Raw genomic sequence first — 27,970 nt, forward strand, 5'->3', positions numbered from 1 at the left:
GTAAAGACAAAGAATAGGGGATGACCATGAAACTCATACTGAATATTTATTGACTTATAAGCACATACCAGATGCTGCACAAATCCTAGGCAGAAGGTTAAGATTGATAGACACTCATACCCCCCCCCAAAAAAAGACAGATGGTAGGTGCTGAAGAAAAATGGCGGAAGAGGTGTCTGACTGATAAATTCTTGTTCCACGTAAGTCTTGTTCCATGTAGGTACTTATGGTCCAGGACACACAATAAAGAAAAGTAACTTTAAAGGCAAAAAAAAAAGCAAATACAGGGTACAGCAGAGTACAAACAGGAATGTGCCAAGCCTGTGAAATTATCCAGACAAGAGGAAAGATTTAGATCTGTGGGGTAAGGGCAAGATCTGTGGGGTAAGGACAAGATCTTCAGAGTGAGTTCAAAAGGCACAGCAGAGATGGGCCTGTCAGGACAGAGAGAAAAAACTGGGCAATGCTGCTGTGCAGCCTGTCACTTCCTCTGTGATCCCATGTGGGCAGTGACTAAAGTGACACTAATCCCCTTCTGGGATCCCAGCTACACTGGATAAAGAGAAGCGATAAGAAATGCAGTATCTGGAAATTCTTAGCTAGTGACGGGAAGAGAGCTTCTACTTCACATTCAGATCCAAAAAGATGACCATACAGGATTTGTTCTTCAAAGAAAAACATGCTTCTGAGCTTCATGTGGTGGCATACAACTCATAATCCCAGATACTCAGGAGGCAATAGCAGGGTCACTCGAGCCCAGATGTTTAAGACCAGCCTGGGCAACAGAGCAAGACTCTCACCTTAAGAAAGAAAAAGAAAAATGCAGTCCAGGAAGACTAAAATAAATGAAAGGAAGCTCTGTCTGTGTCATGTTTGTGATCCAACTAAAGATAAGCATTGTCTCACTCAATGTCTTTCCTGGTCTGCACAAGAGCCAGAAGCTTCCAACTTGGCTGTGCAAGTAGATAAGAGATGCCCCTCAATTCTAAAAATAAGGTAGAGCTGTATCCTCCGGTAAGGGACGACCCTGACTGGCCTGTCCAACCAGCTGTGTAGAAGAAGAGGTACACCAAAGGCTCAGCAAAGCAACAGGACAGAATGGGGAAGCGCTCTTCACAGGGAGCTGCAGAGAACAGCCCAGCCAGCTCTCTAACCTAAAGGTCTGCTCAAGCAGGAAAGAATGAGCTGCTTTAATAGCAGCCTCAGTGAATGTGTACATGGATTAACATAGACTGAAGGGTCCCTTCATTAGTAGAGATTGTCCCGCACATGCTCCATGATGGTCTTCATCCCCAACCAGGTCTCTTCCGCAGTCGGGATGATTTGGTCGGCAGGCAGGAGGAAGCCATAATTACCTGTATCTCTCAACTCAAACGTGAATGAATACTTAATGCCATTGTCATATGCCCAGTCAAGGCTGTTCCCACTGGCAGGGTCTATAAAGGAGAAGAGCAAACACTGCTTTAGCTCAGTTCCCTTTGGGGTATCAGGAAGCCCACCTGTCTAGGCTTCCCTAACAATCAAGAGTTCTTCCTGCAAGTCACTGGAAACACTGGCTCCATTCATATGCCAGGAAAGTTGGCACTAGTATCCAACGAGGAGATCTGAAATCCCCACTACCCCTCACTACTAACTCAGGGTCCAATCCTGCAGGTCACTCAAACCAAACTTCAGAGACACAGTGTAGTAGACAATCTCTGAGAGAGACCAAAGGACCTGTCTCCTGGAATCTACATCCTTGTGTGGCCCTCTCCTGTGTGGGTCAGGACTGGCCTCACCCATGTGCCTAACAGGATAGTTCAGAGATGAAGCTCTCACGAAAGACATTCTAGCTTCCTTCCGCCCTGGTCACTCTTGAGCCTTTCACTCTGTGGAAAACCAGCCACTATGAAGTAAGAATACTCAAGGGTTGCATGTAGTGAAGAACTATGACCACCTGCCGCTTATGAATATGAACTCCCTAGGTATCCACTAAGTCACCTGACAAGCAGATCTTCAGCCCTGCTACACCTTTAATGACTGTAGTCCTGCAGGACACCTTGACTGTAATCCCACATGAGACCTTGGACCAGAGCCACCAGCCAAATGAGCTGCTCCGGAATTCCTGGTCCCCAGACACAGTGTAAGAAAATAAATGTTTATGGTGTTAAACCGCTAACTTTTGAGATTTATTTTACATACAGTGAGAGATAAGTGATACATAGAAGGAAGCAAACTGCCAAAAGCTTGAGGGAGGTAGCCAGGTATAGTGCTGCACACCTGTAATCTCACCACTCTGGAAGGCTAAAACAGGAGGAGCTAAAGTTCAAACTCATTTGGGGTGAGTCAGTGACTTAGCAAGATACTGTCTCAAAATAAAACATAATAAAGAGCTGAGGGTATGGCTCAGGGAGAAGGCCTTGGCTTCAATCCTAAGTAAGACATACCAAAATAAGTCTCTACAGTGGCAAGAGGCCTGTTTTACTCCTTCTCCATCAAACTACTGGAGCAGAAAATGGCTAAGAGAACAAAAAGTAGGTGATCTTGGATCTTTAATAATAAAGTAATTATGTCAACAGCAGCTATTATTCATTCAGCATCTACTATGAGCCAGTCATATTAGAAACTTTATATTTATGACCTCATAATCTTTTAAAAACAATAGATAAGCTGGGCATAGTGGCACACTCCTGTCAGGAGGTTGAGGCAGAAAGACTGCCGCGTCTGAAGCCAGCCTGGGCTAGTGAGGCCAGGCTGAACCATAGCAAGGCTCTATCTCAAAAAACAAAAGTTGAAACAAAACAAAAAATAGGAAGATAGGTATTACTGTTCTTGTTTTACAGAGGAGGAAATTCAGACTCAGAATGGTCATTCATCTAAGGAAATACAGACAGAAAATGGCAGAGCTAGAGTTTAAACCCAGGTCCACCTGATGAAACAGCCTAAGCTTTTCTCAAACAACCTCAGGTCCATTCCATGTCTTAACGCAGCTGTTCAGTGAAGATACAAGCCCTTTTTCCTTCTTATTGTCCCCAAGAGTTGTTTCTCAAGATAGCACAATTGACTTTTCTAGAGCTGTTGCCTCCTGAGAGCTGGTGCAGAACAGGTTACAGAACAGGTTCTGCTATTCTCTCTGAAGTCCTGTGTGATTCCTATAGCCTTTCTGTAGCCTGAGGAAAAGCTTCAGCAAGAACAGATGATGATACCAGAAGCTTCTAGAGGTGCTTTACTATGGCAAACTCAAGCACAGTGTTTCCAAACACACTTAAGATCCTGGAGGGAGGCCAAAAGGCTTTCTCTTAGTAGTCAAAATGATGGAGTTCATGAGCTTCGCTTTATTTAGATCCCTACTCAACATCTACATTTTTGTTTTCTTTTAACATCATAGGAACATACTACCAGCACTGTTTTACATATTGTATCTTTCAGTTAACAACAGAAGAATATCCCTTATTACTCCTAACCTCTCAGTACACAGATCCCACCACATTCACAGAAAGGCAGCTCGGTGTTTCTACAAATACACCAAGTGTGCCTTCATCCAGCACTCTCCTGGTGAATATTTTAGATGTTCACAAATCTTCTGTGATGATAAATAGTGCTGTGATGACTATCTTTAATACTCATGATTCAGCCACTAGTCATATGAATGCAAACAACTTATTTCTAAGCCCATAGTCGACCAGAATCAGCAAAGAGAAAGGAGAATTGCTAGAGGCAGCCGTCCTGAAAACAGGACAAGCTACTTGAGATGGTCTGACCAAACAAGGACAAATGAAACTCTAAGAAGCAGACACAAGCAGAAAAGGCTGGGGCTGTTTAGTAGAGTGGTCCAACAGTACAACTGTAGGTTGTCAGGATATAGTAACTAATGTCCAGAAAGCTACTTGGTCCTGAAGAAAGGAGCTCAAATCTCTTCCCACGCTGTGTTTGAGAAGCAGGGAATTGTGGAGTCCATCTTAGAATTATTTTCATTAAATGGTTAATCTAAGAAAATGGCTGGTGCTTGAAAAGATTATCACATCCCAGATTCCTGGGGTCAGATGGAGTGCTATTATAAAAAATTTGATTGCTATTTTGGAAAGCAGGGAGGACAGGAGACAGGCTCTTGAAAGAGGTAGGAAATGTTACAGCTTCTGGATGCACCCGAGAGAGCCTTCTCTCCTCTGTTGGAAGTGTCTGCTGAGGATCCACTGGTTTGGACTCAGCTCATGCTGGGCAGAAGAGTGTGCTTGATGGAGGAGGAAAAGGCCATTATTTAAACTGGTGTTTGGCCCAAAAGCCAGAATCCTGGTGACCCAAGAAGCTCTTTGGGAAGACCCCTCATGGGTTCCTAGCAAGCCTCCTCTCTTTTTGGTTCCTGGCTGGGTTCTGACTAATTAGGAAGAGGGTGGAGAAAGTCTCCAGATGTGTGCTCTGAAGAGTTCCCATTTAATACCACTAATAGCAATAAACCATGAATAATTAATGGATTGTTGCTGCAATTAGCAACTTAAATACCAGCATCATGCTAACTACTTTATGCAGTTCAGTGGCAGATGAAACAGATGAGGGTGGTGAGATCAGAGCCCAGAGGAGAACCCAGGAGGCGGGCCGGAGATCTCCCCAGAAGAGGTCTGCCAGAAAAGCTGCAGAGACAGAATCAATAGTGAACTCCAGAGCTGAGGAGAAAAAGAAACACCAGTGCATCTGCAGGGGCTCTTAGGTGGCCCTGTGGGTAGAACATGACAGTGTATACTGAGAAGGCACTGTACAGAGGGTGAGAGGAACCCACCAGAGCTAGAGTTGGGCTTCCCATGTTTATACTTGGAAGATGGTACTTTTCCCAAAGGGAAAATTTGAAGACAGACTTGCAGAATAAGAGAACTGGCAGGTTCTCAGCAGGAATCAAATGCACTACTCAGATGAAACATTTCATTGAGGGACCAACTGAAAGGTATTTCTTCAAAGTGAGGTTATGAGTAGTGAACCTCAAGACCAGGTTCAGATTTGGATCTCAGTAGACTTTTTTGTTTGAGACAGGTTCTCACTAGATTGCTAAGTAGCCTAAGTGCACATGAACTTGCATTCCTCCTGCCTCAGCCTCCCAGAGTGCTAGGATTTGAGTTTTTTCCTCAACACTCATCATTGTTAGCAAGACCCCTAACTTTTGGTCATTTCTGACAGGAAGGTGAGGGAGTCTCCCCGACCTGAAGAGTACCTCCATCCATCTGACAAGGAAAAGGCAGTATTCCTCCAAAAATGAAGTAGTAGTCTTGATGGGTTTTTTGTTAACTATGTCAGGATATTCCATGCAAGGTGAGGAATGCAAATTCTATCCCTCTGACAAAACCTAACTCATCAAGGGCAAGTGACAAATAGCACAAGAGTCAAAGAGCCTGCAACTGTTAGTGTCCCACTGGCTTGCCATAAATTCTCTCATGAACCATGAAAACAAGCAGATAACAGCTTTGCAATTCTTATAGCTCTCCTGCACTTCTTTTTTTTTTTTTTTTTTTTTTTTTTTGTACCAGGGATTGAACTCACAAGTTTGTGTTTGCCAGGCAGGTGCTTATACCACTGAGCTAAATCCTCAGCCCCTGCCCTCCATTTCAAGGCACTGTCTGAACACTGAGTCACACAGGGAGTACTCACAGACGGTGGTGGAGATTGGGCCCACTTCGTATTCGGTACCTGACTTGGAAGCCAGGGCTTTGGCTGCACGCCTTGCCACCTTATCCTGGGAAAAGAAAGGACAGAGTGAGAGGAATGGATCCTGGAGGCTGCTGTTCCTCAGCTCTCCTGCACTGGGGGTTGGGGAGAGTCCGGCACCACCTTAAGTTTTCCCTGCTGGTCTCTTCTTCCTTCCCACCTAACCAGAGCAGAGGCCTGATAGAGTCAGTCTGGGTCCTCCGACACTTCCCCTGCCACATTCCCTGGTCTATGCCCACTTCGAGGACAAAGAATGATACACCTCTGAAAGCAGGTATGGCACACGTGCAAATTGGAAGTGCTGCTCTGACCTCTCTAAAGGGCTGTTGAGCTGCTCACCTACCTGTTAGGAATCTGGTAAGGCCCCACCTTCCTGTATCCTTAAGGAGGGGACTGTCATTCTCAGGACCAGGAGAGAAAACCAAACGTGCTCCTGAGAAAAACCCTCCAGGAGCTAGAAGGGCAGCCAGGGCAGACAGGGCAGCCATAGATAAAGAGGGCCAGAAGGTTTGTGGCCTGGATATGACCTGAGCAGAGCAGTTCTCTTCAGCAACTTCCGTGGAGGCAGAGGCCTGCGATCATCTGGCAGATGTCAGCCCTGCTCCCCACCCCACCCCCAGTCCACCTGAAGTACCTCCCCACAGAGCTTGACACAGAACACTCCTAGGCTGTAGGCCACAGCATCCTCCACCTCTTTATTAACCAGAATGACAATCCTTCCTCCTTGCACACCACTGTGCCAACCACAATCCTTAGTGAATAGTGAGGCTGCAACACAATCCAGTAGGAAAAACCAGTGAGGTGGCAAGGCAGTGTACGCCACAGTAGGTCTAGAAATAAGAGGCACTGTCTTCCTCCTGTCCCCAGTATGTCTGACAGTACATCCATCCTGAAGAGCAGGGAGAGAATTCTGGGCCCTTAATGAGACGCACCCACGCTCCTAGATTTTCCCTCTAAAGCTGCAGATTGGTACCCTGGCAGCATCCAGAAATTAGGGAAGGCCAGGGCTGGTGGAGGTCAGCTGTCACTCACCAGCTCCGCAGCATCCAGGGTCTTCTTGACTGTGTACCCATAGGGATACATCAGCAACTGTGAGTAGCTGTGCAGGTCAATGAAGCATTTGAAATTCCCATGTTTTTTAATGAATTCTACTATGGATTTCACCTCTACTTCGGAATGGGCATGTGGGCCGTGGTACACTTCAGAGCAAGGGTTATTACTGGTTCCTTTTCCTGTTGGAGACAGTTCAACCAGAAACAGTAACTCACAGGCCAGAATGATGGAATTAAGGGCATTCAACCTGGAGGAGGAACTCAAGTTATTGACAATGGGCAGGCTACTGGCAGATGTCCCAAAAAGCCTGTCCATTGTGTATACAGACTGTGCGGAAGGAAACAGAAAGGGAGATAGGGATGTGGGATCTGCCTCAGGAAGAGAAATTACTGAGGTTCTTGTTTTTCATTCTTTTGCCATACAAGGTATCAAACCCAAGGACACTCTACACTGAGCTACATGCCCAGCAATTTTTTTTTTAACCCAGAAATCGAGCTTAGGACCTTGTACTTACCAGGCAGGCACTGTGCAACTAAACTACATCCCTGGCCTTATTGATTAATCTTGAGATAGGACCTTGTGGTGGATTTAAAGCTGATGATCAGCTTAACTACCAGCTGAACTGAATCAGCACAGTGCTGATTGTAGAGGGTTCATTCACCTGAGGACTGCTGCCAGAATAAAAGAAGTAGAGAGGAAGAGTGTAGCATTGTTGGTTCTCCATGTTGTTGTTTGGAGCTGTTGGTTGTTTGGAGCTGTTAGTTCTACTGGAGGAGCTTGTCATGCTGGCTTTCCTGATATGAACTCAGCTGTTATCCTCAGAGGAGCTCAGGACCTTGTTGCTGAGAATAGCTGTGGTTCACTTTTGGGGAGCTCTGGTTGTTACTTTGAGCATTGCTTCCTGGCTCCAGAGGAGAAGATTGTGCTGTTTAATATGCAGAAGTTTGTCATGCTGGCTTCCTGATGCATACTTGGCTGTTCTCATTGTCAGAGGAGCTTGGCATCTTCTTGTCACTGAGATGGCTGTGGTACTTTTTGGGGGAGCCCTGGTCCTTATTTTGAGTGTCGCTTCTTGACTCCAGGGCATAACCCTCAACCTACTGGCACAGATCCTTCATCCCATTGGCATAGACTTTCTGGCTTCCACTTCTGACCTTGGGGCCTTCCCCATATAGATCCGTGAAATAGATTTATATGAGTCATTGTTGTGGGCTCTAGGCCTCCAGTTGGACTCATGGGAAACATTGTCATGGACTCTAGGTTTTCAGCTGAACTCATGCAAGTTGTTGCCTTCAGATCCAAGCCTTTGGCTGGGTTTTCTAGGTTTTTAGTATGTGCATAGATTTCCTGCATTTTCTTTGTATTTGACTTCTTCAGTGACCATTGTAAATAATACTATAAATTATGTGTCCTGGAACCTTGTCCTCCTTGAAACCCTTGACTACAAGTCTCAATAAGTTGCCTAAACAGAATGAGAACTTGCAGTCCTCAGTGCAGAGATTAAAGAGGCTTGTTGGAATTTCTTTAAGTGGGGAAATTTGACCTTATATTATGCCAGTAGTGTTGTCATAAATAATTAATAGTATGCTTGAAAATGAGTCATAATTAACAAATATTTTAGACAATTAATATGAATACCAATAAATAATGAAAATGACTCAATTTATTCTGGTGTCAACTTACTCTCTTCGTTCAGATATTAACAACCAGCTGCTGCCAAAAATAATTTATTGTTCTAGCTAAAACCTCTTGATTATTTAACAGGTATTTAGAAATACCACCTGCTGTATTACTTCACAATACAGCTGCCTGATGCATCTGGTGTGTGTGTGTGTGTGTGTGTGTGTGTGTGATCACCTCAGTTATGGAACCATCTGCCTTGACTTTGATGGCCTCAATCCCCACATTCATGCCAGCTCATTTCCTACAATTGTTCTTTTCCCCCAGTGGATTTTGTGTGTTTTGTACAAGTAAGAAAAATCTGTTAAAAACAAAACATCAGAGGACTTCTGGGAAGATGGCAGAGTGGTAAGCAGCAGAGAAAACAGCCTTTTTAAGATGCTGAAAAATAGCATCATGAGGAAGACAAGAAGGAAGGAAGTGGATCCCCTGGACTTAGACAAAAACAAAACAAAACAAAAAAAAAGAATAGAATCTTAAAAACTGTTAGAGAAAAGAAACAAATCACCTATAAAGGAAAGCCCATCAGAATCACAACTGACTTCTCAGCATAAACTCTCCAGTCAGGGAGAGCTTGGAGTAAAGTACTCCAGGTTCTAAAGGAAAACAACTTTCAACCCAGACTGTTATACCCCACAAAACTATCTTTCAAAATTGATCGAGAAATGAGATACTTCCACAACAAAGAACATCTGAGGAAATTTATGAGCACCAAACCAGGACTCCAAATTATTCTGAAGGACATTCTAGAAAGAGATAATAAGGACTCCAGTTCCATGAACCCCAACAGAAGGAATCCAACAGGGAAGGCAAACAATTAGAGAAAGGGGGAAAAAATAAAAAGTGAGAACCAACAACAGGAAGATAACATGACAAGGATAAGTCAATACGTTTCAGTTATAAACATCAATGTTAATGGCTTTCATTCACCAGTCAAAAGACACAGACTGGAGAATGGATCAAGAAACAAGATCTAACAACATGCTGCATATAAGAAACACACTTAATTCAAAAAGAAATTCATAGACTGAAAAGTCAAAGGATGGAAAACAGTACTCCATGTGACATGACCCAGAAAAAAGCAGAGGCAGATATTCTATTTGCAAAGTAAATTTCAAACCAAGACGATTAATGCAGTTAAAGAAGGTCACTACATACTTGTAAAGGGAACAATCCAAAAGGAAGAGATAATTCATAAATATATAGGCAACAAATACCAGTGTACCCAACTATATAAAACAATTACTAACAGATATGAAAAGTCAAATAAGCCCTAATACAAGTGTAACGGGAGACTTCAATACCACACTGTCATAAAAAGACAGATCAACTAGTCAAAAAATCAATATTGAAACAGTAGAACTAAATCAAACTTTTGAACAAATGGACTTAGTAGATGTCTATAGAATGTTTCATGCCACAACATCAGAATATATCTTCTTCTTACATGGGATATTCCCCAAAATAAACCATATACTGACTCATAGAACATGCTTAAGTAATGCAAAGGAATTGCAATTATCTATTCCATGCATACTATCAGACCACAGTGGAATGAAATTGGAAGTCCATGCCAAAGGAAACCACAAGAACGTCATAAACACATGGAAATTAAACAGCACCCTGCTGAATAACCCATAGGTCACAGATGAAATTAAAGAAGAAATTAAACAGTTTTTACAGTGGAATGATAATGATAATACAACATACCAGAACTTGTGGGACACAACGAAAGAAATCTTAAGAGGGAAATTTGTAGCAGTAAATACCCATATCAGGAATACAGAGCCAGCGCATATAAACAACTTAATGTTGAATCTCAAGATTCTAGAAAAAGAAGAGCAGGCTAAGCCAGCAGCTCATACAAAGGAGAAAATTATAAAGATCAGAGCAGAAATTAACATACTGGAGACTAAAAAAAATACAAAGTATCAATAAATCAAAGAATTGGTCCTTTGAAAGATTAAATAAAATTAACATACCTTTAGCCAGCCTTCTCAAAAAAAAAAAAAAAGACTGAAATCCATGAAATGAGGAATGAAAAGGGCAAAATCACAACAGACCCTGCAGGAATCCAGAAAATCATCTATACCTGCTTTGAAAACTCTAATAAGATGAAAAATACAGAAGAAATGGCCAGATTCCTAGATACATGTGAATTACCAAAGCTGAATCAAGAAGATAAAAAATCCTAAATAACCCAATATCAATAAATGAAGTCAAGGATGTAATTAAAAACCTATCAACAGGGGCTGGGGATTTAGCTCAGTGGCATAAGCGCCTGCCTTGCAAGCAGGCAGTCGTGAGTTCGATCCCCGGTACCGATAAAAAAAAAAAAAAAAAAAAAAAAAAAAAAAAAAAACCTATCAACAAAGAAAATCCCAGGCCCGATGGATTCACTGCTAATTTCAAGAAGAAATTTTAGAGAAGACCTAACACCACTACTTCTCAAACTCTTTAATGAAACTGAAAGGGAAATAATACTCCCAAATTCATTCCTGGAAGCACGCAGTACCCTGATACCAAAACCAGAGAAGGACCCAACTAGTAAAAGGAATTACAGACCAATTTCCCTAATAAACATTGATGCAAAAATTCTCAATGAGATACTGGCAAACAATGCAACAAATCATCAAGAAGATTATACAACATGATCAAGTGGGATTCATCCCAGGGATGCAGGGATGTTTCAACACACATAGGTCAATAAATGTAATACACCATATTAACAGAACCAAGGACAAAAGTCATATGATCATCCCAATAGATGCAGAAAAAGCTTTTGACAAAGTCCAGCACCCATTCATGATAAAAACTCTACAAAAAAATTGGAATCGATGGTCTTTATCTCAATCTGATAAAAGCCATCCATGACAAATTAACAACCAGCATCATACTAACTGGTCAAAAACTGAAAGCTTTCTCTCTAAAGTCAGGAACAAGACAAGGATGTCCACTGTCTCCACCCTTATTCAACACAGTCCTGGAAACTTTAGTTCAAACAATTAGACAAGAGAAAGAAATAAAAGTAATAAAGATAGGAAAGGAAGAAGTTAAACTGTCATTATTTGCAGATAACATGATACTCTACTTAGAAGACCCCCAAAACTCCACCAAAAGACTACTAGATTTAATAAGCAAATTCAGTAATGTAGCTGGTTACAAAGTCAACACTTAATCAATTGCCTTCCTGTACACAAACAACAAACTCCCTAAGAGAGATATTAGGGAAATATCTTTCATAGTAGCACCCAAAAATACCTAAGAGCCAATCTAATGAAGGATATAAAAGAACTCTACATTGAAAGCTACAGTACTCTAAAGAAGGAGACTGAAGAGGATATGAGAAAATGGAGAGGTATCCTGTGCTCTTTGGTAGGAAGACGCAATACAGTGAAAAGGGCCGTACTTCCAAAACTGTTATACAGATTCAATGCAAATCTAACCAAAATTTCAATATCATATCTCACAGATTTGGAGAAAATAATCCTAAAATTCATCCGGAACCAGAAGAGACTTAGAATAGCAAAGCCAATCCTGGGCAACAAAGACAAAACAGGGAGCATCACAATCCCTGACTTGAAATTATGCTGTAAAGCTACTGTGATTTAAAAAAACAAAACAAAACAGTGTGGTACTGGCAAAAAAAAAAAAAAAAAAAAAGGACCTGAAGATCAGTGGCACAGATTAGAAGGTGCAGAAACACCTGCAGACACACTAAGCCATCTTATTCTTTTTTTTTTTTTTTTTTTTTGTCTTTTTCTTTTTTACCGGTACCAGGGATTGAACTCACGACTGCCTGCTTGCAAGGCAAGAGCTTATGCCGCTGAGCTAAATCCCCAGCCCCAAGCCACCTTATTCTTAACAAAGGCGCCAAACACTTTCACTGGAAGAAAGCCTCTTTAATAAATGGTGAGGGAAAACTGGCGCTACACACGCTGAAGATTAATACTGGATCCATATGTTTCATATGTACCAAGCTAAAATCAGAATGGATCGAAGATCTTAACATTAAAACAGAAACATTAAATCTGCTGGAAGATAGAGAAGATAAAACTGGTGTAGGCAAAGACTTTATGAATAAAATCCTAATTGCACAGGAACTATCACAAGAATCAACAACTGGGGTCTCACCCTATTTAAAGGTTTTTTCACAGCAAGAGAAACCAACAGAATAAAGAGACAACCCACAAAGGATTACTATCAAGAACATGTAAGGAACTCAAAAAAATTAGTTCTCTCAGATTTAAAGATTCAATCCAAAAATGGGCTTCTGAGATGACACTTCTCAGATGAAGAAATACAAACAATAAACATGTGAAAAAATGTTCAACGTCACTGTTCAGTCAAGAGGTGCAAATTAAAACAACACTGAGAGTCCACTTCAGAAAGAATGACTTATCAAGAAATCAGCCAATAATGAATGTTGGAGGGGCTGTGGGGAAAAAAGGAACCCTTCTCCACTATTAATGGGAGTGTAGACTGGTACAACCACTGTGGAAATCAATGTGGAGATTTCTCAAAAAACTACTACTAGAGGTCCCCTTCTAGATATCTTCCCTAAAGAATTAAAAACATCATACCACAGTGACACATGTGCACCCATTTTTATAGCAGCACAATTTGTAATAGCCAGATCTTGGAAACAACCTAAATACTCATCAACTGAGGAATGGACAAAAAACACGTGGTATTTTTCTACAATGGAGTACTACTCAGCCATAAAGAAGGATAAACTTGAGACTTTTATAGGTAAATGGATACAACTTGAGATCATACTCATTAGTGAAATAAATAAGACACACGTGTAAACATCGTATTGTTTCATTAGTGTGAGAAGTTGAAAGAAACAACATATGTATATGTATATAAAAATAGTTAATACTTATATACCTAATTTCTCTGAGTTCACCAAAGAGAAAGATTTGTGCTGTATTGTTCAGACAATTGAATACAGATGTCTTATGCTCTGGTTGAATGATTTGGGGATGACAGTATGCAATGTATGTATCATTGTTGCCCCCTGACTGACACATTTTGAAATTTTGATTTAGTTTTTTTCTTCTTTCTTTTTGTTTTTCTCCAAAAAACAAAGAAATAAGAGAAAAAAGAAGAAAAACCATCAGTGCAGATGTGAAATAGTGAAAGAGTTTGAATCTGGGTTTACAATTAGAAAGTGAGTCTAAATCCTAATTCTCATCAGCCACATAATCTTAGAGGTTCTTGTCTCATTTCAGATAATAAAAGTCACACGCCAGGTAAGAAGGATAAAGTACATGAGGAAGTACTTTATTGGCAGACAGCTGGCACTTCTGTGGAGGATGAGTTTTAAACAGCTGGAACTCAGAACCCCGGTCACCTCATCTTCATTCTCTCCCCAAGACACTAACCTGCTGGGGCTCATACTTGCACAAGGAAAAGTAACTGCTGGAGTTCACTTTTCACAAAATATAATCAAGACTTTATTAATCTTGCCTGTTAGGGTAACAGTGCTAATTGCTCTTTTTTGAGTTACCACAGGAGGTCCTTTTACCCACCCATGGTTTGCCTAACGAAGTTGTCACGATGAGGGATAAGGAAGGCCCTAGGATTCATACTTCTAAAATGAGATTGGTTTTAAATATTAGTGTAGCTAGGCATGGTGGCACAGGCCTGTAATCCCAGCACTTGGGAGGCTGAGGCAGGAGAATCACCATGAGTTCCAGGCCATTCTGCACTACATAGCCAGTATGCACCAAAAAACAAAAAGATAAAATACTAGTGTAAGGATTGGCACAAAAAATGCACGAGGGGGGCTGGGAATTTAGCTCAGCGGCACAAGCGCCTGCCTTGCAAGCAGGCAGTCGTGAGTTCAATCCCTGGTACCGATAGAAAAAAAAGACAAAAAAAAAATGCATGAGGGCTGGATTTGATCTTCAGTACCACAATAAATAAATACATAAATATTTATTAAACAAAATACCAACATAGTTGTAATCATAATACAAAAATATTCTGTCCCACAGTTCTTTCAGGTGAACAGGGATTACTGAGTTATTCTGATTTAAAATTACAAAAAAGACCAGGTGTGGTGGTGCACTCCTGTAATTCCAGTACTCAGGAGCCTGAGGCAGAAGGATCACTGTTAGTTTGAAGCCGGCCCGGCTACAAAACCAAGTTCAAGGTCAGTCTATACTACATAGTGAGACCTGGTCTCAAAACAAAACAAACAAAAAAATAAAAGATTCTGGACAAATTGGGGGACACTGATGCAACTGCTTTAAAAAATTACAGTAAAAGTTTTTTTTAAAGAAACAAAAAACAGAGCAAATTTGCAAAGCCTAAGTGATGCCCCTAATTTTCCTAGTGAGTAGAGCAGAGAAGACAGTACAAATCCCTCCAGCCCACCACCTCAGTGAACAGGAAGACAGGCTCGCCAGTGGCAGTGCAGTCTGAAACCATTTCCCCCACCTACCTGCAAAACTCGCATTCCAGTTTCTGTTTGGATCAGTGCCGATGCAGTGGCTTCCAGGATTCAGAGACCGTGTCTTCCTCCATAACCGGTTCTGAAACAAGCCATAAAACACCCAGAGGTAAGTCAGGGCCCAGGAGCAGAAAAGACTTTTCTGAGTGCTAAAATGGAGATAAGCACAAGAGATAGGACAGGTGGCTTGCAGGCCTGCCTGAGGAATTTGCTCTCATTCCTCAGAAAAAGAAGAGTTCATCTTTCTGGCTAGAAGAGAGAGGGACTCCCCCAAAATGTCCCTTGAGAACTTCATATGTGAGAACCGGACCTGCAGTGGAGGACCGGTGGCACCTGCACCACAGCAGGCACACAGAGCCCTTTCTCGGCACTCACGCCAAGTTGTCCCAGCAGTGGAGCATCAGATAACAGTTATTTTTTTTCTAAATTAAAACTTCAGTATTCAGGTTTAATTGCAGTGCTGGCACTTTGTGAAAAATAAATGGGCTTTGGGTTGTAGTTTGGACATTTAGTCTCTAAAAGGTTCGCCGTCACAGAACTAGGCTGATTCGAACTGAATGCACTGAATAATCGTTGGCTTTGGCATAAGCGTGGCCAGTGGCCATCACATACCTTGATGATTGGGGCTGGCGATTTAGCTCAGCGGCATAAGCACCTGCCTTGCAAGCAGGAGGTCGTGAGTTCAATCCTTGGTACCGATAAAAATGAAAAAGCCAAAATAAAAAACAAAAAACAAACATACCTTAATGATCACTGATGCGCTTGAAGTGCACAGCACGTATTTTATTCCAGCCTTTAAAAATCCACCTGAATCCAGTCACGCTCCACTTTGGGGAATAAGGGAGCAAGTTAAATGGCACAACTAAGAAGCCATCAACCAAATTCAGAATGTGAGACATTATTCAGGAAATTACTTAGTTTCTCCAACAAATGAATGACATTTTAAAAGGATGTGTGGGGTGTGCTATTATAGAATAAAAAAGGCTACAGAGACCCAGCAGCCAGACGCAGTGCACAGACCTTATTAGATCCCGACTTCCACAAATTGACTCCATAGAGACATTTTTAAGATAATTGGAGGTGTAAGATGATATTAAAGAACTTCCATTAATTTTTCAAAGGTGACAGAGGTGTAGTAGATTTGAGCTTTTTATCAGTATTATCAGCTGGAGGTGCCTATAAGGCAGCTTTGGGTGAAATATCATGATGTCTTGGATTCACTTTAAAATACATCAAGAACAGATCATGTGGGAGAGAAAAAATGAGTAAGATTGGTAAAGTGATGATAACCACTCAAGACCCATAATAAAGAGTTCCTGAGACTATTCTCTCCAGAAAAAAAAAAAAAAATCCCTGAGTTCAGCTCTGAGTGACTAGAAAATGAAATCCCAAGCAAGTTCATAATATGCATATCGGTGAAAGCACTCTCCCAAGGCATTAGCAAAGCAAGAAATTCAACAAGGAAGTTTCACACCATGCTCAGCCCATTCAGCATTACTCACTCGGGTTTGCGTGTACACATATCCATCAGGATTGGCCACAGGCAACAAGAAGATATCCACTTTCTTCAAGATGGAGGTGATAGCTGGATCCTTCCCATAGTCAGATACAATCTAAGCAGAGAAAAAGTGCTTTTCAGCTACATCACACCAGCCTCGTCACTAGGTCTAAGTCCCAGAGATCGCCTGCATGCACTCACCAAGAATGGCAGTTCCTAGAATCGCTTCCACCCTTGACACATCCCCGTGTCCCCATGACATGGGGGCCTTCAGAGCCTTCAAACCCTGGGGACACAGCTGCATAACAATAGCAACTTCCTTCTGGCAGTGGGAAGTCACACATTTTTAGGACTTTAAGGCCCAACAAAGGGGTATGGTGTGCAGGCTTAAAACACCCCCTCCCTTTCAATAAAAGCTTAAACATGGGTTTTTTCAAAGGCTCTGACATCGCTGGGGGCCTGGCAGGGACTGGAAGGGGTTGAGGGGAAAGCTAGCCTGACCCTGGCACTAATGTTGTGGTCTCCCTTTGAGTGATTCATTATGGGTCAGTGTCTTAGGTCCACCTCTCCGGCTCATGAGTTTGCTCACTGCCACCTTAGCACTCAGGCAGAATTGGCTGACCAAGCCTCCTGGGTCTGTACAGAGCGCCTTTCCACCTTGTCCACTAAGTCCAGCCACATGGGATTCTGCAGCCCCCCACCCAAGGCCCACCAGAATCCTTGGCTAATACCAGACGATATGACCTTCCTCGCTGTCCAGATGGCAGTGGCTTGCGAGATCCACTCTCGGGAATGCATGCCCGCGTTCAGCCAAATGGCTGGCCGCCGTTTGCCTCCTCCCGTGCTGAACTGCAGAAGGAAAAGAGGCCAGAAAATGACCCACCTGCCCACGTTTCTGCTCACCTCTCCTCTCCCCAGCTCACTCCTATTCATTTAATTCATTTAAGATAATTCAGAGACCAAATGCTCCTGAGGGTACCATCTATTTATCGGGCTTAGCCCGTGACCGGGGGAGCTTAATTGGTTGGCTGCAGCTTGGGGCAGCCTGAAGCTCTCCAGCACTGGGAGCAAATGGGTAGGAGAAACAATTGTTATTGTGGATTAGAATGCTGCCATGATTAGAGATAATAGTAGGTCTCTTGAAAGACCTCAAATGGTATCCCAATAGAGACAGAAACAAGGTGCACGAACCAGGCTTTTTGCTGATGCAATAAATGAATTCGGTTTTAAATTAGGAGGAAGAGAGCTTCACTATAGCTCTGTGTAAATGGCAGTAATGAATTCTAACTCCAGCCCTGGCATAGTGTTGGGGCCTCTTGGGTCAGAGCATGGTGCTAATAAAACCAGGGTCTCCATCAGATGGGCAAATAATCTAAATGTAATTATTTTAAAGCAACCAGCTCAGTGGCAGGTCTCCCTTCCTGCTGATAATTTGCTATAAACCTGGGTTCTTCAGCTTCTGTGAAGCCAAGGGTTTAGCAAATTCTTAATCAATTGTTCCATGGTTTGTGTGCCCAAATTCCTTTTTATTCACTTGGCTTGATTATTTATGTAATTTATGCCATTGTCATCATTTTCTATCTCTTTTGCCAATATGGACCTGAATCTGTCAGAAATATCTAGAAATTAAGCTTTGTATAGCCAAGGATCAGAGCTAGGTTTAACATTTTATCAGAATTTTATCATTATGTATATCTAAAATGTATCAATAATATTAATAATTTTTTTAAAATTTCATTGGCCCTGAAATTAGCTTCCTAGGTTGCTTTGCCCTAAAAGCAGAATAGATTGGTAGGCCTAACCCAACTTTGCATGCCACTAATAGACAGTGGGAATACAGTCAGGACTGCAGCCCCCCACTTCAGAGCTAGAATTCTAGCATTCTAACTGCCTGCCCTTGGACCCTTCCTTCCTGAAAACAGGGAGTGGGCTTGCTTCTTCTAGCAGCCCTGCATTAAACAAAAGCAGGCGACCCTCATCAGATCAAATCTGAGCCGTGGAAGATGTCTCCCAACCTGAAGTTCCAGAGAGTAAAGAGCTGCCTCCCTCGGTGACTGAGGCTGGGTCCTGAACACATGGAGCTACGGGTCCTTACCTTCAGTACGTACATTGGCCGCTTTTCAAACGTCTGTCCAATCTTCAGCCTGCTTGCAAGCTTGGGAAAATCGATGGCAATGCTGTCCATCTCCTGGTAAATCTGGAGCACGAAAAAGTGAGCCCAAGGGCATTTTTAAAATTTGTTCAGCTCTGGATGGATACCTGAACTTTACCTTATCGGTCTTCATAGTTTTTTCTGGGTCCCTAATCTTGAAACTGACCACGTTATGGCATGATTATTACAAAGAACTAGCTGAAGAGTCTAACTTTTACCAGCTTTCCACAGAATAGCACATCTCACTTGTCCACAGAATGATAATCCACTCAGCTTGAGTAGAAAGACCAACAAAAATATTGCTCCAAATTATGATCCTTCATATTACTCTGAGCTGGGCAGTCAGAACAGCCCTACTTAGCCAAGGGTCTTGGCAAGAGGACTCTCTAAACTCTTGGGGCCACTTTCTACATTAGCAAAAATAATCAAGCATTCATCAAGTACCTATATATACTACCAAATAAATATATTATGAAACAAAAAAGGCATAGAATTGGTGGTATTATATGTAAGTATAAATAGAAGGTGTAATACTTTTTTCTTCTATCTCAGTGGACAACCTTATATATGGGCACCCCACTTTGAAGGTGATTTTTCTAAAAGCTTTATCAGAACAAGCGATGAGTTGTAAAAAAATATTCCCAACCACTTTCAGAAGGGAATAAAAGACTTTAATTCAAATAAAACTTACTCATTTTAGTTTTTCTAAACATTTGAAGGCCAAAAGAAGGAAACAAAAAGAAAACAAATAAATTTGTTTAATCTTTAGGATTACAAAAAGGAGCTATATACAGAAGGAAAATTGCAACCAATGTATGATAAAAATCAAGCTTACAGAGTTCATGGACTGGCAGTCAATATTGCAAACTGAGCAGAAACAAGAAGACACTCCCAAGTACATGGGCAAACCAGGTAAAAGACAATGAAAGTGATTTACAGCCAAATGGAAAGCTCACAAAGGGGAAACTGTAGATGCCAGCAATGAAGAAGGACCTAACTTCCAAGGAAGAGGGGAGACAAAATCTTAGGTGCTGAGGGTTTAGGACCCAGCATTGCTAGTAAAAAGCTGTAACTGGAAGCTGGAAATTGGCTAATCTGGCCACAGAAAGGGCTTAGAAACTCTCCTCTACCTACTGACCCTAGAGTGAAGGAAAACAGGACAATTTCCTGAGCCATGTGAGGAAAGAGTCATCTAGGGAAAGTTAATGCACATTAAGGTATATGGAAGACAATACTGATTTAGATTTGTGTAAGCCTTAGGATTGCCAGAAGAAGCTACACACAGAAGGAAATTTGCAATCAATATAGAATCAAAGCAAGCTTACAGAGTTTACCTGAGCTAGTAGAAAAAGGGAGATCCTGGGATTGTAAGAGAATTATACTATTAATAGTTTCATCCTATAGTTCCTCTTGATTTCTCAAGTTCCAATACTATATAAAATTATTTTGCTCCAAGTTTTCACTAGAAAGTTTGGCTTATCTTAAAAGTCAGTCATTTATATAAAGTGGTTTCTAACTAAACACCACACCAAGAAATATGTTATGGAACAAGTACACATTATAAGAAGTCATGATAAATGAGTGGAAATACTTGGTTAACCTTAAAAGTAACCACTTGTCTACTTCTCTGGCACCAATAACATTTTATTCTCAGTGAGGGATTAGAGTGGAGGAGTAGAAAGTTGAGTTAAAAGGACTGGAAATGATTGCAATTATTTCATGGTTTTCTTTAAGTGGTTGCTTAAGAAAAGAAGCATTTAAAACAGAAGAGAATATATATGGGGAGTGTTCAGTTTGTGTTTCATTATGCTCTTAGGTATAGATAGGAGTTAATTCAAAAAATGAAAAGAATGACACAGTCACATGCTATCCCCTCTGTGAAGTGATACTACGCTGGAGATGAATACCTCCTGGACATAAGGATGTAAGGAGAAAGAATGCAGGAGACAAGTGTGGCCTTCAGTCTACTCTGAAACACTTACAGCTTCCAGGGAATGGTATGCCCCATAGTTGAAGTTACTATCATTCCGTTCTTGCCCTTCATTCAGTCGCATTTCTTCATCTTCAATATCTAAAAGGTCCTAAAACAGACACAGCAATATGATGAAGTGATCTGCTGCACCTACAGGTTCAGGGTTTTCCTGCCATTATCTTGGTACATAGGTGGATCAAGATGGTGCACTCTCAGGGAAAAGCAACCCAAATGGCAAGGACTCAAGAGGGGGTCAGATAGCTTGAGTTACACAAACTAAAGATTAAAGTCAAGAAATGGCAGGCACAAGCTGTCTACTTCTGAAAGAACATTCGTTCTGTGTAACTAAGTGATACCACTGATTTAGAAGTGGTTTCAATGGTAGAACAACAGAATTATTGGTGTTCATTTTCATGTAAAAAATTTTTTCCTATGTCCTTTCCTCTATTGAAACATGTCAGTGTACAAAAACACTGCAAAGGAGATAAGCCATTAACATGTATATGTTAATCATTGTGATCAGTGTGGTACAACTTTTAAAAATAAACTGTCACACCTTTCATGACAAAAAAAGAGAGATCAGATTTCTTTATCTATCTATCTATCTTATCTATCTTTATCTATCTATCGGATATTTTATTTTATTTCTTGGTGTCTAATTTCTTTATATCACCCCATTCAAAACCCACTTACTCTCTGGAAGAAACATATGTGCTATCTGGTTATTCTATGGTATCAAATCTCTAGACATCAGTCTGCATCTGGTATCCAGTACCTCGGAAATACACAGCTTGGGAAACTATTCAGAAACAAAGAAATTCTTACAGCCACTCATACTTTGAAGGTTCCTGGCAGATGTCTGTGACACGTGAGGATGATTAATAAGCTCACAGCTGCTCACACCATCAGGAAACTTCTGGGCCAAATCACCAATTAATCTATAACCCACCTCAGTAAAGGAGAGAGCGTGAGCCAGACACCATCCTGCTGTTCAGCACAGGTCGTGGGGCTGGATGGTGACGTTCCCTTTGTGGGGACTTATGGTGACATTCTCCCTTTCTCAAAGGGCACTTCTTACAATTGGTCTCCAATACCCCCACCCACCCCTCCATTCTCCTAACTGAAAATAAGAAAAAGGAAATGCACTTATTACTTACTGGAATATCTATCATGTATCAAGTACTGCTAGATATTTTGCATATATTAATTAAAGAGTTTTTTCAGATCACTAGCACCATTTTACTGATGAAGAAACAGAGTCTCCAGGACACAACACAAATAGTTAACCAGTAGTTAGTAGGTCCCTATCTACTATAACATGCTGTTCCTCTAACAAGGCACTGCCCTTTACTTCCATTTGCCTCAGTTTCTTCACCTAGGAAATGAAAAAAGATGACAGCAGACCTAGAGACTCTCTCAAGTCCACTTTGGACTGGCTGTTTGGTCCAAAAGACCCATGGCCTAACCCACCTGTAAGTCATCAATTGTCACTGAGTACTCCAAGCCCTGGGTCTTCAGGAAGGATTTGACTGGTTGCAGATTTACAGATGGAACCAGGACATCTACAGGCCGATTGAATGTGGAGGGAGACTTCCAGAAACTGAGCTGCCGGGAACAGAAATAAAACCAGGCTAAAGGACAGTTCAGGTGAAACACACAATAGCTCATTCTCTAGTACCTGGCAAATCCAGGGTGATCCCTGAGGGACTGAGCCCCACCTGAGGGTAGACATTGTCTATTCACAGTGACAAGTGATCAGAATGCCTAGCCAGCTGTACCTGCCAGAGTCCAAGATGTAGGACATCAATCCCATGGCCAGGGCTTCTACGCCCCAGAACTGAACTGCTGTCACTTGTAACTCTTCTCCTTTCCTCAAGTGTATAAACGGCATATTGACTAACATAGGCGTATATAGAGAAACTTGTCAGGAGTAAAAATAATGCCACCCATAGTACAAATGTCTTCTCCCACCATAGTCAGAATACACAAGAGGACTAAGAACTACGTACCTCAAACCTGGCCGAATTCATTAGCTGAGTCAGTTTGCTGATCTCGTCTCCATTTCTGACATTAACCCTAAAAACTTGGTCCCTGGAGAAGGAGGGGAAGCAGAAGACAACGGTGAGCTTTCCACTGGAAAATAAACCCCAAGCCCGCTATCTCAGACAGAACGGGGCTGAATGAGAGGAAGTGGTCTAGTCTTGGTTATAATGTATAGCCATTAAAAATAAGACTTCAGGGCAAATATGAAAAAGTGCTTATGTATAACTTTAAGGGAAATAGTAAATGAAAGAGCAGGACACAAAATTGTATGTATGCCATGATTACAAGGATGGAAAAAGCAGATGCATTGGAAGAAAAACAGGCAACGGAAACACACCAAATGCTGACAGTGCTCAAGTTCAGGTCGTGGGATTATGGGTGACTTACTCCCCCCGCCCTTATATCTGTTTTCTGTAATGCAGTTATATTACTTTATAATGAAAAACATACATATTTTTACAGAAAGGAATGTTCCTGAGTTACGTGCAAAGCTAACTCAAGACACAAAGAAGCACTTCTTCACTGTCAGGGCTCAGGGCTGAACCCCTGGCAGAGCCTCCATGCTGGAAAGAGCTGGAAAAGGGAGCAATCCCCGATCCAGAGAGGGCCGACCAGCTGCTGTCCTCTTAGAATAGGAGAGGCTGGGTGCTAGCCGACCCATCTAGGCCCAGAGTCCCCCACATACGTGTGTTACCATGGAAATGAATAGGACCCCAGGTGTGAGGCTGCACTTGGGATTCACTGCTGCCCACAGCCCCCGAGAGGGCCCAGAAAAGGCCAGTCGCAGCCCCCCCATTGTTTGTCCTGCACTTGCTTCATGTACATTATTTAGCTTCCACAACAGTGGCAAGGAAAGAGGGCCCGAAGTACTGTGTGGGTGGGAGAAGGCCAAGCTAAAAAGCATGCTTTGTGCTCTCAGCTGGCTCAGGGAGCCAGGGGAGCCATTAGGCTGTTGCTAGGTGACAGGCTGAATGAATCCGCACTCCATGCTGGATGCTGTCGCATGCATCATCCCTTTGACATGAGTGAATACAGGAAGAGCTACTAGAGAGGGCTGTGGGCTGAAGGACCTGTTGACAGAGTAAATGGTTCTGTCACAGGGAGTAAAATGTGCAGCCTACATGGCAGCTCCTTATCAGAAGACTGGTTCACTCCAGATGGGCCTGAGCATTTTACTTGGTTCTAGAAGGTTCTGGGGCTCTCAGAGGCTCTAGGCCAGCGCCAGGGAGACAAGACCCACTGCAGAGTGGTATCTGCCATGATTTTGTGGCTGGTCTGGAGAAAATGCCCTTGTGAGAAGCCTGCCTTTCCCCACCCAGCTGGTCCCCACAGTCCTGGAAGTGGGCAACTAGTTAACAGCACCCAGAGAGTTGGGGCCCTGGTGGGCAAGCCCTAGCTGGACAGGTCTCGGTCTGAATTTCTGCATTCTGGATATAGTTTGTGTGTGTGTGTGTGTGTGTGTGTGTGTGTGTGTGTGTGCCAGGGTGGTGATGTTAGTGGGTGGAAGGAACTTTAAGAGGTGGGATCTAGTGGGCCCTGCAGAGGGATTAATGTGGATCTCTCAGACTCAGTTCCCAAGAGTGGATTATTATAACAAGCATGAGGCTGGCTCCTGAATATCTCTGGCTTCCTGTCTGGCCATGTGCTATCTCCCTCTTCCATGTGCTCCAACTGTGCTTCCATTTACCATGTTGTGGCAGAGAGGGGGCCCTCACAAGAGAACAGATAGGAATAGCCACCCAGTCTTGAACTTTAAGCCTCAAACACTAAACCTGTTTTCTTTATACACTATCCTCCCTCAGGTATTTTGTTATAGTAACAGAAAATGGACTAATACAGAACCCATACAGCTTACTAAGAGTTGGACAGCAGTCCTAGGAAGATGGAGTCAGACTATCATTTCCTTGACACAGGCAAGCAGCCTTAATGGGGGAAAAATGGGTTTTAAACAGAAGAAAAATCCTCACTCCTGGTTGAGGACCAGGACCAGTCTTCCAAACTCTCGCTCTGTCACAACCTACCCCAAACACTCCAGTAAAAGCAGTGTCTTTAAAACAAGCTTCTAGATAGAGCCTGTACATTGATATCTCTAATAGAAAAATTAGGCATTTGTGAAATAGCAATGGCTAGAGAAATCACCAAGAAGGGGATATAGGAAGAGAAAAAAAAGGGACAGAAAAACAGAAAAGTTTTGGACCATTAAAATTTTATTGTATATTCATCCATGATAAACTTGCATGCATTTTAGTTTTTCCAAAGTAGTGGTTTCCATGCCCCAGGCACTGGTCACAGCAGTGGAGCACAGTGGCTCTAACTGGCCCTAACGGTGATTAAATACACTGCATTTATCATCATGCTTGCATCAGCCAAGCTATAGAGGTTAAAACAATGTCTGTAGTGTGTAGGCAGCGGGGCAGCAGTGCCAGTGCAGAATAGAACCTCTTCCCAATCAGACTCTCCTCCTCTTTTCTCTTCCATGCCCCTTGGCTCCAGCCCCACCAAAATCCCAAATTCACTGTATACTTTCCTTAGCATGCCTTTGCACACTTTGTTCTCTCTGTCTGCAATCCCAACCTTTTTCCTTAGCTGCCTGGAAATCTCCTACCCAGTCTTCAGGACCAGTTCATATCATCTACAAATCTTCTCTTAACCAGAGGAGGTAAAGTTTGGTACAATCTTCAGATAGTGCTAAAAATCAGCAGTACTGATAGTGTCAGACATTCTTATGAGCACCTGCACATCAATACCAGAAGGCTCAGAGGACGTAAGTGGGGTGCCATGCAAAAGGCAGCCTTTTTCTTGCCCTCACTATCCTTGTGTGTCTTTGGAAAATGCCCTCTCCAGATTGCTATCTGGAAATTCATTCAAACATGTTGGTCGGAGCTCTTTCTGAAGATGGATGATGACTTGGGAAGGGAACATAAGATTCCCAAGTGGCTGTGTCTATCTGTCTCACCCTACGTAAATGTTCTGCTGCCTCTTCTGATCCCCTTCAATACCAGTGCTATCCAGTTGCAGCCGGCCATGATTGGCACCCTCACACTTGTGCTATATCCTGGACAGGCAGTGACTGCCTCCCCCATTACTAAGCCAACAGTCAAGTGGCCCGTTTTTTGTGTTTTTCTCATCTGTCCCCCAGCTAGACTTTGCAACCACAGTGAACGATATCCAGAGATGTTTTCCAGGACCTCTCAGATAACTGCCAGCACCGCTGACCTCTACAACCAGTTCTGCAACTTTTTTTTTTTTTAAGCCAGTCAAATTTAGCAGTGGGGGGCGGGGGGGTAGTATACCAACGTTAGTGACACTAATGTTAATAAGTTCTGATAACCCACTGCCATCGTACCAGCCCAGTTCTGCAACTTCTAACTACGTTCTGCTCTCTACCTACCTGGAATTCCAGGTATCTGGGTCATTGTTTCATCCTTAAAATCACGGAAGACTAGGACAGAAAATACTAGCAGAGTAAAAAGAAAAGGAGGCCAGGGCAGGCAGGAAAGCCAAGCGGATGGGATAAAGGGGAGAAACGGTCATTCTCAGCTCCATCAGCTGATTTCTGCTCTGGCTTCATGACCACTTGAATGCTCAGAGGCCAGCTGCCCTGTCTCTATGTGCCCATTGAACTGCATCACCAGGACATGTCCATGGACCCTAGGAACCCAGGAAGGATCCCCTACCTTTTCTAGGTTCCCTTCTATGGAGTGAGAACAGAAATGGGGAAAAGGATCCCACTGTTGGTAAAAGCCATCTGCAACTGGCTCAGGTGCACAGAGCTTTCTGAGCAAAATGGCTGTGGTGAGTGCTGCTCTAGGCCTGGGCCAACTATCTTAGCCCAGGTGCCCACTGCACTGGAAGAGAGGTCTTTATCCTGAGAAATAGAGATTTTGCAGCCACATGAATAGCTGTAGTGGGAGCCTGACAGCTCCATGTGTCAGCCCACACAGCAGCAAGTGTAGCTACGACACTCCTACTGCTGAGTTGCCTGTGGAAAAATCTCCCTGCCCAGCCACCTGCTAAGCCTAACCCCTGCGAGCTATTTGGCAGTAGAAACACAGGTATGAACAAGTCATCACCATAAAAATTACTCAATCTCATAGAAGTAATTACCTCAATAAACAATCCTAAAGTTCCTTTAACTAGATAGTTTAATAGTGTGTAAGCCAATAGATGTACGGATGCGATAGAGGATTCTATTTGGAGATTAAGTTGTTCTAGGAAAAAGGTATGGGTTTTTGCATTCCGAGTTTCACCTCTCCTGTTTACCAGCTAAATGGCCTTGAGGTGGGGGTGGCGGTCCTTAACCTTTCTAAAGCTGAGTTTTTTCTTGTTTAAATTGAGGAAAATAACACCTCTATCTGGTGGAGTTGTTGCACGATCCAAAAGATAATGTGCATAAGAGCTCTTTGTAAATGGCAAAGCATTCTGCAGTAATAAGTTATTATAATCCAATCTTCTAGCAGGGCACCATGGCATCTCCTTCCATCTCTCCTAGCTCTCAAATCTCATTTCCCTTGCAAGCCTCAGAGCATTCTACAGGGAGCGTGTTGTGTAGTATGCACACAAACATACACACACACACACACACACACACGGTGCAAGTGTGTCTCCGTGTATCAATTTTCATAGCTGTAGTTAGACAAGACCTACTAAAGCTCCCTGGCCAAGAAGTTGAGGAGAAAACACTGAATCTGTGTGGCCTTCACCACTAGCAGAGATGAAACCAAAAAGCCTGAGTGTGAGATTTTTCCCTTGAAGCATGGCAGAAATTAAAAACAAGCCATGTCTGATCTTTCTTAGTAATTAATAATGTAGAAGGAAGAAAGGAAGAGACAATTGGAACTGATTTTACAAGTAAGAGCAAGGAAGAGAAAGAATTAACAAGAGATTAGGAAACTGGTGAAGGACTTGCGGACCAGTAAGCCTGATTTTACCAATAAAATCAGATCTCAGAGAGAAATGACTTATCCAGAATTGTACAAGGGCAAAGGCAAGATAGGAGCTCAGGTCCTCTGCTCCCAAGGCCCCACCACCTGAGCTACAGCCAGCCATTCCCTTGCTTTTTTTTGTTTGTTTGTTTGTTTGTTTTGTCTTTTTACCGGTACCAGGGATCGAAATCCCCAGCCCCTAAGCCATTCCCTTTCAATTCCATTTGCCTCCCAAATTGCTGAAACAACCAATATGTAACAATAGGTCCAAAAGGAACTCACCCACGAAATTTTTGTTGGCGGCAGATGCCCAACCCAATAAGGGCTCCCAAGAACAATATCCACTTCATGTCCCAAAGATCTCAGTCACACAGTGGGAGTCCAGCTGCATTTATAAGGAGCTTAATGCAGACTCACGTCCTTACAATGCAAAGATGATTCTCAAGCACATTTGCAACTCTGACAGAGTGACAGACTGGCCCTTCCACTGCCTCTTCCATTCCTTTCCAGTGAT

The 27,970-nt window shown here is 42.5% G+C and overlaps 2 protein-coding genes across 2 annotated transcripts in view; both read right to left on the reverse strand.

Moving 5' to 3' along the window:
* The window catches only part of Cpa5 (carboxypeptidase A5), a 43,721-nt gene extending 38,029 nt beyond the window's left edge, over positions 1–5,692 (reverse strand). The window contains exon 1 of the mRNA XM_063240724.1: positions 5,614–5,692. The gene's annotated coding sequence lies outside the window, so the exon portion shown is untranslated. The remainder of the gene's footprint in view (positions 1–5,613) is intronic.
* Positions 28–27,925, reverse strand: Cpa4 (carboxypeptidase A4). Its single transcript, XM_003475063.4, has 11 exons — positions 27,739–27,925; positions 22,498–22,579; positions 21,959–22,093; positions 20,499–20,597; positions 18,460–18,561; positions 17,109–17,213; positions 16,369–16,479; positions 14,858–14,948; positions 6,703–6,902; positions 5,614–5,698; positions 28–1,436 (listed from the first exon to the last, which is right to left on the reverse strand). The coding sequence occupies exons 1-11, from the start codon at positions 27,804–27,806 to the stop codon at positions 1,249–1,251; spliced, it is 1,266 nt and encodes a 421-aa protein (XP_003475111.1). The 5' UTR covers positions 27,807–27,925; the 3' UTR covers positions 28–1,248.
* Positions 27,926–27,970: the final 45 nt, after the last annotated feature.

This window comes from Cavia porcellus, unplaced genomic scaffold (assembly GCF_034190915.1).
Source record: "Cavia porcellus strain 051 isolate PalLab524CR breed Dunkin Hartley unplaced genomic scaffold, mCavPor4.1 scaffold_2, whole genome shotgun sequence".
Taxonomy (NCBI): domain Eukaryota; kingdom Metazoa; phylum Chordata; class Mammalia; order Rodentia; family Caviidae; genus Cavia; species Cavia porcellus.

What these genes read in the sequence shown, in the direction of transcription:
- Cpa4 (XM_003475063.4), bottom strand. Translation starts at nt 27,806, where the DNA reads ATGAAGTGGATATTGTTCTTGGGAGCCCTTATTGGGTTGGGCATCTGC. An exon ending in CGCCAACAAAAATTTCGTGG is followed by an intron (nt 22,580 to 27,738) that starts GTGAGTTCCTTT and finishes CTCCTTCTCCAG; the next exon opens with GGACCAAGTTTTTAGGGTTA. An exon ending in CATACCATTCCCTGGAAGCT is followed by an intron (nt 18,562 to 20,498) that starts GTAAGTGTTTCA and finishes TTCGTGCTCCAG; the next exon opens with ATTTACCAGGAGATGGACAG.